At 39.2% G+C, this 12,148-nt stretch overlaps 3 protein-coding genes across 3 annotated transcripts; all 3 read left to right on the plus strand.

Moving 5' to 3' along the window:
* Window positions 1-802: 802 nt before the first annotated feature.
* Window positions 803-1,687, plus strand: LOC106134894 (cuticle protein 16.5-like). Its single transcript, XM_060946480.1, has 2 exons — window positions 803-1,276; window positions 1,418-1,687. Exons 1-2 carry the CDS (start codon window positions 803-805, stop codon window positions 1,685-1,687), a joined length of 744 nt encoding a protein of 247 aa, XP_060802463.1.
* A 1,844-nt stretch (window positions 1,688-3,531) lies between these two features.
* LOC132902230 (uncharacterized) lies at window positions 3,532-4,266 on the plus strand. Its single transcript, XM_060946479.1, has one exon. The coding sequence runs from the start codon at window positions 3,532-3,534 to the stop codon at window positions 4,264-4,266; it is 735 nt and encodes a 244-aa protein (XP_060802462.1).
* A 4,423-nt stretch (window positions 4,267-8,689) lies between these two features.
* Window positions 8,690-9,274, plus strand: LOC106134918 (cuticle protein 16.5-like). Its single transcript, XM_013335061.2, has one exon. The coding sequence runs from the start codon at window positions 8,690-8,692 to the stop codon at window positions 9,272-9,274; it is 585 nt and encodes a 194-aa protein (XP_013190515.2).
* The last annotated feature ends 2,874 nt before the right edge of the window (window positions 9,275-12,148 follow it).

The following is a 12,148-nucleotide window of genomic DNA, read 5'->3' on the forward strand; positions in this document are numbered from 1 at the left end:
GTTGGCTCTGTCTACCCCGCAATGGATATAAACGTGATTATATGTATGTACTTAATATAATCACTACATAGTATAAAACAAAGTCGCTATTTTAGTCTGTTTGTCTGTATGCTTAAATCTTGAAAATTAAGCAAAGGATTTTGATGCGGTTTTTTGTAACAGGTAGAGTGATTCAAGAGGAAGGTTTTTATGTATAATAACATTTATAATTTTGCACCCGTGCGAAGCCGGTGCGGGTCGCTAGTGTATTATAAAAACAAAAAAAAAATACTATTAAAATGAAGAACATTCATTTTATAACACGACTAGCTTCTGCGCGGGGCTTCGCTTCCGTCTGAGTTCCAGAAAATGAAGTACCTAGCCTATTTTGCTCCTGAAGGTCTATTCTCTATGTGTGCCAAATTTCGAGAAAATTTGTCTGTAGTAGTTTTTAAGTTTTTTGTTACAAGCATACAAATATACAAATCTTTTTTTTTAATTATTGGTGTTTATTATTATATATTACATACCTTCATAGTTTCCCAAAAGTTATTTGCCATGGCTAAACTTAAGTCAACACATTAAGAAAAGTAAACTTTATTAAAAAGTTAACAATTCTTTTCAAAAATGTGATGCCCTTTGATGGACGCAAAATGTCAATGCATTACGTTTACTCCAGTACCAGTTTAAATGATGACTCGTTGAACTTGACTTTGCTACAGGTTGTAGTTTCCCATTTAGTATAAATAATTTTGCTCATTGCAAGAAAGCGTCAGTCAATTTTCTTTACTCGTCGATCTCATCTGAACTAATACAGACCACGATGACTTCGCTGGTGGTGTTGTTTTCTGTGATGGCATTGACCGCTGCTAAACCCTCAGGACTTTTGCACGCTGGTTTAATATCGTATGCAGCTCCAGCTATCACCAGCTACGCCGCCCCGGCTGCAGTTTCGGAGCAGTCTCGCATCGACATTAAATCTTCGCCAGCTGTAGTTGCTACTGCAGCAGTTGCACCCGTCACTCGAACTTTCATCAGTGAGCCCATTGCAGTTGCCGCTCCCACTGTTGTAGCCGCGCCAGCCGCCGCCGTGTCTCACCAGTCTCGCGTCGAAGTCAAGTCAGCACCTGCTGTCATCAACACCGTAGCTACTGCCCCAATCGCATACAGTGCACCTATAGCCACCGCAGCGGTCGCCCCAGCACTGAGTGGTGCTATCGCCTCACCGGCCTTTGCTCCCACTGCATTTGTCAACACTGCTTACGGTGCTCCGGCTTTCGTGAAATCTGCTGAGTTTGTGGCCCCAACTTATTTCAAATCAGCGGAACTTGTTGCTCCAGCTTTCCTGAAAACAGCCGAATTTGTTGCCCCATTTTTGAAGACTGCTGAGATTGCGACACCAGCTCTAGCGAAGAATGAAGCTGTTGAGTCTACTGAGATTGCTGCTGAATCTGCTTCAACTCCATCAGTGCCTCAGGATACTCCTGAAGTAATCGCAGCACGGAATGCCCACTTTAAAGCCAAGGCTCTCGCCACTGGTCATCTTATCCGCAAGCGATCCGCTCCATTCTTTGGCGCTCCTATTGTTTCCGCTTACAGCACGCCATTTGTGTCGTCCTTGGTAGCCACGCATCCCGTGTCATCATATTCGGTGCCTCTAGTCTCAGCTCCCCTTATCACCAAAACCTACGGTTTGCGTGCTTGGTAAGTATCATCACAGCAGCGAGGAATCATCCTCGGTTCAGATGTGACGAACGACTGTACAATTTATGTAAATAAATGTAAACATTAAATACAAAACAAAATGTTTTATTTCCTGCTCCACTTGATTTCTTATAAGAACGCATTTGTATTGAAAATTACATACTTTTCTTGCTAGAGAAAAATACTGTTCCCCTGGTATTTTCGACAAACAACATAGTGCCTGAACGAAGCCACAGGTAAAAGTTAGCACATTTCGTAACAAAAAAAAAGCAACTAAATTGATACTGAAATAGACTAAGGAAGTGAACGAGAATTTACCCTCAAAGTTGGATCGCAAATTATGTGTATCGCTTAGATAAAAAAGCTCCGAGTATGCATCAGTCATCAAACCAGATTTAAGGTCTGGTAAGTAAAGAATATATATGAAAAATGTAGTCCAAGTAAAGATTATCTAATTAAATTAAGAGGAGGATTATAAATAAATATTTGCCAAAGCCATTTATTGTAGCTATCGCACAAACTCTCAACATTTATCTTTTTTCAGGAGTTGCTTACATAAAAAGAAAAACACTATATTTTTCTTCCCAATACTGGTCAAAATTAAAAAAATAAATTCGAACAAATTACACACATGGAGCATTGAGGCTATTACTTTGAGACTTTTATGGAGAACCAACACAATGATATTTTACATAAGTAGATGTCCATCCATCTAATAATATGAAGAGAAAAGTTTCCTCGAACATATAAACTCAAAATTACTAAGATTTTTACAAAATTTAGCACAGAGATAGAATAGAACTTCAGGATTAACATAAGCTTATTTTTTTCTGAAAGTTCTACGGGAGCAAAGCATTATAACGAAAATATTATAAAACTTTGATTGTTCGTTAGCGCTTATCTTCGGATGTTTCCGAACCGATCATGAAACTTATTTTATCGTTAAGAATGTGCATTCTATCTGCTGGTGTTTTTGGCTATGTATTTACCACGACCAAAGCCGTGGCGGGCCGGTCCAAAGTGTTTTCAATAACATTATTGACACAACTATCATGACAGCCCTGTCGAAGCCGAAATTTGTATGCATAAAAGAGAGAAATATAAACGTATATATTATGTAAAGGGACATAAAGCCTGAATCTTGTGTATAGTAAAATATTCTACTTCTATGAATGTATTTTTATACATGTGTAATATATAATATTACCTTACGGGCTAGGCAGAACCAACGTTCATGGAAATATTCAAACACCACGTTTAGCGGAATTGCTTAATGATATAATTGAGATTCAGATAGCTGGCCTCTCCCAAATTTATTCCCCTGCTTGATACTATAGATTTTTCTTCGCTACCAGAACGAAATGAACGTTGCAATAAATAGTGCTTATATCTTTAGTCGCCTTTTACGTATTCAATGATAAGAAATGGAATGGTCCTATTTTATAGTCCGACAGGAGCGACAGGTCCCAGACAAATAAATAACTTTATTATTACCTACATTCATATAATTAAAACTTTACCGCTTTACGGGATAGCAACAGGGGTAGATGGAAAGACACGTTCAGCATAAATGGCTCTGACTTTATAACCCGCGGGTAAAAGCTAGTACTCCAATACATTTTAGGACATGTTGCAACAACAACTGTTCGTTACATCATTTTTTTGTACTTGTAATAAAATGTCTTATTTATTGAACTATATAAAACATTACCTGCACGATGACAAAGCGAAGTTGTTGAACTTGACTTTCGTTTTGGTCTTGCGTATCATATAAATACATACGGCGATGAGAAGAAAGCATCAGTTAACATCGCTCTTTCGATCACATCTGAACTAACACAGACCACGATGAACTCGCTGGTGGTGTTGTTGTCTATGGTGGCGTTGGCCGCTGCCAAACCATCGGGTCTCTTCCAAGCTGGATTAGTTTCATATGCTGCGCCCGCTATTGCCAGCCTACCCGCAGCAGTGTCACAGCAGTCCCGGATCGACATCAAATCGTCTCCAGCTGTTATTTCAACCGCTGAAGTAGCACCCATCACTCGTTCTATCGTCGCTGAACCGTTCATTGCCACTCCATCAGTCTTGGCAGCCCCAGCAGCTGTTTCTTCTCAATCGCGCCTTGACATCAAGTCATCACCTGCCATCATCAACACAGTGGCCGCAGCTCCTCTGGCTTATAGTGCACCGATTGGCATCGCACCTACCCTAATCAAGAGTGCATACGCCGCGCCCGCATTCACAGCCCCAGCTTTGTTGAAAACCTCCATTGCGGCTCCTGGACTCTTGACTCCAGCTCTTGCTGCGCCCGGAGTACCCCTCGATACTCCTGAAGTAATTGCCGCTCGTGCTGCTCACTTTGAAGCCAAAGCTCTGGCCGGGGCTCACCTTATCCGCAAACGCTCAGCGCCCCTGATTGGGGCTCCCGTTTTATCTACATACAGTGCCCCACTGGTGTCCACCTATAGTGCTTCTCCAATTGTTTCCCCTCTGTCCGCGACTTCTCTGATCTCCACATACTCCGCACCCATAGCCCTCTCGACGCCGCTCATCACTAAGGCATACAGCGTACACCCCTGGTGAATGCCACCAAGCAATGAGGATTACTCCTCGGTTCAGATGTAACGACTGAATGTAAATAAAAATTATGTCACTGATATATGCTTACTTTTATAATTCCAATAATATAATTATATTCCTCAAGACAACTAACTATAGCCTTTATTTCCTTGAAAATAACCAATAATTAAGAACTTCATATTTTGTTTTGAGCGTTTTTTTTTGTTCTGTATAGGTACTATATTTAAATAGGTACATTTGTACTACTTTGTCAATATAAGCAAGAGTGTATATCTTAATGTTAAAACAATTCATCATTGATGTTGTTCCCAACACCAGACAAGGCAAAAAGTCTCGAAGAAACTAAAAAGCTACGATCTCCTAGTTGATTTAATGATGGAATTGAGACTCAGGTACGTAGTGGGTTGCTAGCTCGCTTTTTATACACTACCAGATCAGCATCAAACCATTACTTCCACATACATATGTATGTGGTAGAGATATCACTTTTAAAAGAAAGAGGCTCTTTACCGCAGGGATAGACAGAGACTACATCTTTCTACTTACCAAGATCATGCATGCCTACTTCTTTCGATTAACATCCTACTACTATTATAAAGGCGAAAGTTTGTATGGATGTATGGATGTTTGTTACTCTTTCACGCAAAAACTACTGAACCGATTACCATGAAATTTGGTATGTAGGTAGCTGAAGACCCAGAATAACACATAGGCTACTTTTTATCCCAGAGTTCCCGCGGGATTGATAGGGTTTCCATGCGGACGAAGTCGCGGGCGGCCTCTAGTTATACAAATATACTTAGGTACATATACCTATACCCAGGCAGCTCCGCTCCAGACTTATAGTACCCTTCTTTGTGACCAAAAACATTTAAACCCAAAAACCCGATATTTGTTTGTAATTTTTAATTATTACTATTAAATTACAATATAAATATATTTCAAAGATATTTTACAAACTTATAACTTAGAACATTGCTTGTTTTTACAAAATATTAGGGTAATGGTACTTCACCGCAGTTAATTTCTGCCTATTAGGTTAAGTAGGTACTTTATAAACGGATCCTTTTATTAAAAAAAATGGTGTGGGTATTTTGACGTCACAAAATTATAAGTACATTTTCCAATATCATAAATTTATTTGGCTACTAGCTGTGCCTGCGACTTCGTCCGCGTGTAATAGTTATTTTGGGCATCATTGAAGCCCTCAAGGATGCTCCTTCCATGATTTTTTTCACATTTTCCATTATTTATTCGCTCCTAATAGTTTAATAGTTGCATCTAGACGTTATATAGCCTAAAGCCTTCCTCGATTAATGCTCTATTCAATACGAAAATAATCTTTCAAATCGAACCAGTAGTTCTTGAGATTAGCACATTAAAAAAAACAAACAAACTCTTCAGTTTTATAATATTAGTATAGATAAATCTAAGTGCCTATTTAAACTAAAAAAAAATATTTTAATAGAATTATAACCAGAAATATGTACCTACAACTACAAAAGAAAAAGAAATGAAAATAAAGTTGAAACGCCTGTGCAATACTGTCTTGCCGTCGTCGGGTCTTCCCATACTCCCTTAGTGGAGTCGGAGTAGATTGGTCAGGGCTTTTGGCCCTCTTTAATGGCATCATCGCTGCCTACGACTGTAGGCAGGTCGATGGGGTGGCCGCAACGGCCTGGGTCTTCACGTCTTCATACACTGGGAGTTCCCGAGGGGAGAGGACCCGACGGCCCGGAGGGAGCGGAGTGGAGCGGCGCGATGCCGCGCAGGTGGCTGTGTGATGACGCGTCCGCCCTCTCGAATATCTAGGTTCTCCTACTTCTAGTCCCTGAGCATCGTCGAGTTCCTCACGTAGCGCGGGGCTCCGACGACTGCTCTGAGACTTTGGTTCTCTTGGGCTCTGAGTCTACTCCTGTTGGTCTCAGAGCAGAATGCGTACCACGCCGGGGCCGCGTACGTGAGGCGGGATCTGACGTACGTTTGGTAGATCCCGTGCTTCGTCCTCAGGGGGAGGCTGGAGGAGAGAACTGCGTGAAGTCTCCCCCTGGCTGCCTTGGTCATGAAGCTTGCGCTCGCCTCCTGCCCCTTTTATACCCTGCCTTCGCTAGCCGCGTCGAGCGCGGCAACCGTTACGCAAAAATAATCCTTATAGCATGATTCAGTATTTACGCGCGATGGCTTGTTAGGGTATTTTATTTCATGTATAAGTTTGGTGTTCCTATACCGATTTCGATGATTCTTTTTTTATTGAATAGGTACTTATATTAATTTTTAAGAATTATGAATGAGTGTGAGTGTTATTGGTATTATAAACATCAGAGTAAAGAAATATAATCAGAAATCTCCGAACTGCTAAGCTATTAGGAATTACACGTGTTATTGTGAGTCAACCATAAAAAATAGACTTATGCTGTCTTGGGATATTTTTTTAATAATTTTATGAAGTATATTTCCGTTATACATGGTTTTGCTGTATCTTTAACCATTAAGGCTGCACACGCGACGGAAGCTTAAAAAATCAAGTAACTTCTCCCGTTTTCCCAACATTTCCTTTCACTGCTCTTCTCCTAGTGATTGTAGCGTAATAAAAAGTATACTATAACCTGCTCAGGAGTATGAAGAATAACTGCACCAAGTTTCGTTAAAATCCGTCAAGTAGTTTTTGTTTCTATAAAGAACATACAGACAGACAGACAGACAGACAGACAGACAGACAAAAAATTTACTGATTGCATTTTTGGCATCAGTATCGATCACTAATCACCCCCTGATAGTTATTTTGAAAATATATTCCATGTACAGAATTGACCTCTCTACAGATTTATTATAAGTATAGATTGAGGCTAAAAAGCATACCATACATAATTATGATCACGTTTGAGATAGTGTCAAGTCGCTAGCCCATCACCTTAAGAAGAATCCCAAGTTTATAAGCTAAGAAGCGAAATAAAACAAACCGGCGAAGTGCGAGTCGGGCTCGCACGTAAAGATTTCTAGTATATCATTATCACACTTGTTTTTCAAATATTTTTGTTTTACATTCACGTTTCTAACTGCGTTTGTTAAAGTAGACCAAAAATTTCTTAAAAAATTGGATTTTGTATGAAAGCCGCCCTTTAATAATTACTTTATTGCAATTTAATTATTTATTTTTGAAGGTTATATTCTGTGAAAATTTTAAACTTCTATCTGTGACGGTTATTTATATTATCGAGAAAAAATGTACAAAAAGCTAACATTTATTGTAATGGGCCCCCGCCAAATAATGTGTGTGTGTGGGGGGGGGGGGGGGGGGGTATACCCCACATAATATATATTTTTTTAATGGCAGGCAGAGTAATAGGATCCCGTTTTTACCATTTAGGTACGGAACCCTAAAAACAATCTATATACTTATCGTAAATAAAAAGGAAATCGTTACAATTCGATTAATGATTACGTTAAAAAACCTATATTTATTATTTATCAATCACTAGCTGTCCCGGCAAACGTTGTTTTGCCATATAAACATTTTTAAGAAATATCGAGTGAAAAAAAATGTTAAGGGTGGACAACCTTTATCACTAAGGGGTATAAAAAATAGATGTTGGCCGATTCTCAGACCTATTCAATATGCTCACAAAATTTTATAAGAATCGGTCAAGCCGTTCCGGAGGAGTACGGTATCCAACATTGTGACACGAGAATTTCATATACATATAAGATTATGTACTTACTCTAATGACGACCTCGAGCATATTACACACGAACAAAGAATTGGCGAATATAATTAATCAAATTCTGTAAGGAAGCGGTACTTAGAAAATTATTTTGATTTAATTATTATTGAGTATCACTGTTATACAATTAATACAATTAAAATTCTGTAATAACTAAAACATTGAATAACATAGAACTGTAATCTTAAAATGGTTTTTGTTTCAGGTTAAACATATTTTCTTTACGAAGCCTATATTAGTGCTAATATGACTTAGAAAAATTTCAAATTTATTTTTCATTGTTTCGAATTAGATCGTTTTAAGTATTTTAGTCAATTATACTGATTTTAAACATAAAGATTTAATATTGCTAATTTCGATAACAATTTCGTTCAGTATTGAGAGTTTATATTATAGGCAAAACTCGTTAGAGTTTGTTTCATGCGGGCTAATCAATGAATACCTTGGATTTCACATCTAAGTACCTTCGCAGTACGCCTAAATGATGACGGAAGCTTCCGTGTAAAAAAAATATTTATATACACACTGTAATAACAATACCACTTTGAATATCAAGGCATTGATAGCAGTTTGAAGGTGATTGTGTGGCATTTTTTGTTCACTACAATACGAATTAGATAAGCTTGGTATAAAAGCATTCTATACGAAGAGTTAGGCATCAGTCGATTTTTGCTCATCGATCAGACAACCCAACACAGACCACAATGTACAAGTTGGTGGTGTTGTTCTCCGTAGCGGCTTTGGCGGCAGCCAAGCCGGGTCTGGTGGCGCCATTGGCGTACTCCGCGGCCGTGCCCGCCGTTAGCTCAGTATCGCAGTACAGCTCCAGTGTTCTTCATGGAAGCCCAGTGGTGTCTGCAGCCGTGCCCGCCGTGTACAGTGCACCTGCTGTTTATGGTGCCTCAGTGGTAGCTCCTGTCCCTGCAGTAGCCTTATCTCAAGCTCCTCACTCTCCCGCTGTCGTGTTGGACGCTGTTCACGGAGTGCCCTTGGATACTCCTGAAGTCGTCGCTGCACGCGCCGCTCACTATCAAGCTAAGGCTCTGACTGGTCTTCATCATCTTAAGAAGCGCTCCCTGGCTCCTGTTGCGTACAGCTCAGTGGTTTCTCCCGTCGCCCCTGTAGTGTCCGCCTATTCCGCCCCCTTAGTACATGGTCCTGTAGTATCTGCATACTCTTCCCCTATCGTATCAGCCCCCGTCGTCTCCGCTTACTCAGCTCCCGTCGTGGGCGCTCCACTTGCCTACTCCGCTGTTGTCCCCAAAGCCCTCAGCGTCCACCCCTGGTAAATACGGTCCCGTTGTACAGAAGACCGTTCCAGGTCTGATCAATGATATTGTAAATATAATCAAATCACTGCCGCAATAAATTGATTTTATAAATTTAATGTCTTTTTATTGTTACTTAAGTATGTTAAAAACTTGTGCAGTTGAATACATTATTTAAGCCTTTGATAAATTAAGACCATACCTAGCTTTCCATGAAGTAAAAATCGTTACCTATCGCAACGAGAAATAAAAAGATACTTTAGACAATTGAGAAAGTTAATCAGTAAGTTAGTCGCTATCAAGGTACTAATTAAATATAATATCAAATTCTAAATATCAATTTTAAATCGTTTATTTCTTCAGATAAATTAAATTACTTAGGTACATTAGTTATGTACCTTAACAACACCGGACTTTTCTTTTGCTCCTTTTTCCTTAACAAGTACATAAAATTTGAAATAATGTTGAATGTGACGTCGCAAGACACCATATCGTTTTTATCGTGCATTCCGAGATTTATTGATAGATTTACAACTGCGTAGAATATTGTGTGCTATGAAAGACTACGACAAATCTTTTTTTTATTTTCAAATGCAATATGGCTTTTTAATTATCTTCAATTAATTATTTCTATGCATGTACCCGTTATATTCTGATTAGTAAGCTGGTGGTTACTTCCCGGTCTAGTATGTCGGTACATGTCTTGGCCACCACGCCACCATCCAATCTGGAAATCTTGTTCGATTGTTCTAATATCCTCTTTTTCCCACCAACATAAAAAAATATATATATTTTACACAAACGTCCGAATAAGTGGCTTAAAAATCTGAACTCTTGTTTTTTTTAACGAATACAATAATAAGAAAAAAATTTCAAGTCTTAAAAATTACGCTAGCCCTTAAAAAGCTGCGCCTTTTCGCTAATGTCCTACTTTTATGTTAGGCCGGCACTCTATGTTAATATCTTAAATAATTTTTGATCATGTTTTTTCTTACACGTGCCGATTCATATACTTAAATAGAATTACGTCGAGGATAATATTACGAATCAGCATGTGCTTAAGAATTTTTTGTTTAATTTACGACTAATTTAACCTAGATGACTACATTTCTGATATTAAACTTTTTCTGTTTCTGTTCATTTACGTACAGGCTAAAGAAGTTTAATATTAAAACGATTAAAATTAATAAAAATAATTAATATTCAAGACATTTATTTGCTCTACATTATAATAAGAGTTTGTACAAATTTTTATCAGACAATTTTCTTCAAATCGATGCTTATTCCAAACCATGAGACTAGTAATGCCCTAAATGTGGATAAATAGAGGCATAACCATGTCCTCCCAAATGCCCACCAACCAGTGGCTTATGCAGAAGAGGTGCGGCAGCAACAATAGGTGCAATAACTGGTGCAACTACTGGTTTCACGATGGGGACGACTGCTGGCGAAGTCCTGACATCCACACGGGACTGGTGCGATACAGCAACTGGGGCTATATGAGCGACCGGGGCGACAACAGGAGTCGCAACCAACGGAGCGACGTGACCCAATGCAGCATGTCCCAACGGAGCAACCAAATGTGGAGATCTTTTCAGTATATGATGACCGAGGGGCTTCGTCACTATTCCATGACTGTATAATCCGTAACCGCCATAGCCATGTAAACCGTATGGAGTCAGCAGAGGCCCGTGGAGAGTGTGCGCAGCCGGCACTACCAGCGGAACGACCGCGTGACCACGGCACAAGGCAAGGCAACTTAGCAGCAGTGCCACACGGAACATCTTGATAAATTTTACAGTTTCAAGTATAGCAGCTTGCCAGTAAACAATTCGACTGTTGCTTAGAACTGGAATCGACACCTTCTTATACTTTGAAACGAGCAAAGTGACAGGACTGAAAACTAATAATAGATTTGACACGCTGTTAAACTGTGATTGGTGGCAATAAAAAAATAAATAGCCTTATTTTGTGTGGTAGGTACAAACATGTTGACTCATTTTACAATAATAAACTATATACAGGAACTTGCAATAAAAAGTCAAATCCAAACTCTTTTGACCCATGCTGATCTTACAATCAAAATAAATTTTTAAATCATCCATCAGTTAAAGCACATTTATCTTGTTCTTAAATCTATAGTGCGAGAAACCAGTTGAGTGCATCGATCATACATATTCATCAATATCGTTCGTAATATGAATGCATCTCAATCCGGCCAGTGCCCTGATGACGCAACTACACGGTCACGGGCAAGAACGTGAACTTGCGGCTGCGCAGCGGCGCATCAAATACCGTTACACGACTATAAAACTATAGTTCCCAACACACGAATCACAACAAACAGTGCGACCTTCAAAATGATTCGTATACTGATGATACTCAGTGTGTTCAGCAAAGTGCATAGTAATGTACCACTCATATTTGCGGCTCCAAGTGCAGTCTCCCATCAATCTCGTATTGATATAAAACATACACCAGGTTTTGTGTCTGCACCTTTGGTATATAGCCCGGTAATATATGCAAGTCACCCGAAGACGGAAATACAGCGAGAGGCAATAATAGCACCAGTGTTGACAACGGACACTTTGTTATCGCCGATTGCTTTAAGTTTTTACCACAATCTCCCGCTGGCAAGGGCATTAGAACATCCAATCTCGATTGACAAAGCGCAAGAATTCAATGAAAAAAATAAGGCAGAATATGTAAATGTAAAGGGTGCTGAGGCCGAAGAAAAAGATGATACCGTCAAAAACAATAAAGAAGTAACCGACCACCAGAATGTTGTCCATGTAACTTCAAACAATGATACAAAGATAAATCAGAAGCTCAAAACTATGGAAGGTAAATCGAAATCATAACATAAAATCATTAAAATATACTAGATGTAAGAAG

The sequence above is a fragment of the Amyelois transitella genome, chromosome 11 (assembly GCF_032362555.1).
Source record: "Amyelois transitella isolate CPQ chromosome 11, ilAmyTran1.1, whole genome shotgun sequence".
Lineage (NCBI taxonomy): Eukaryota > Metazoa > Arthropoda > Insecta > Lepidoptera > Pyralidae > Amyelois > Amyelois transitella.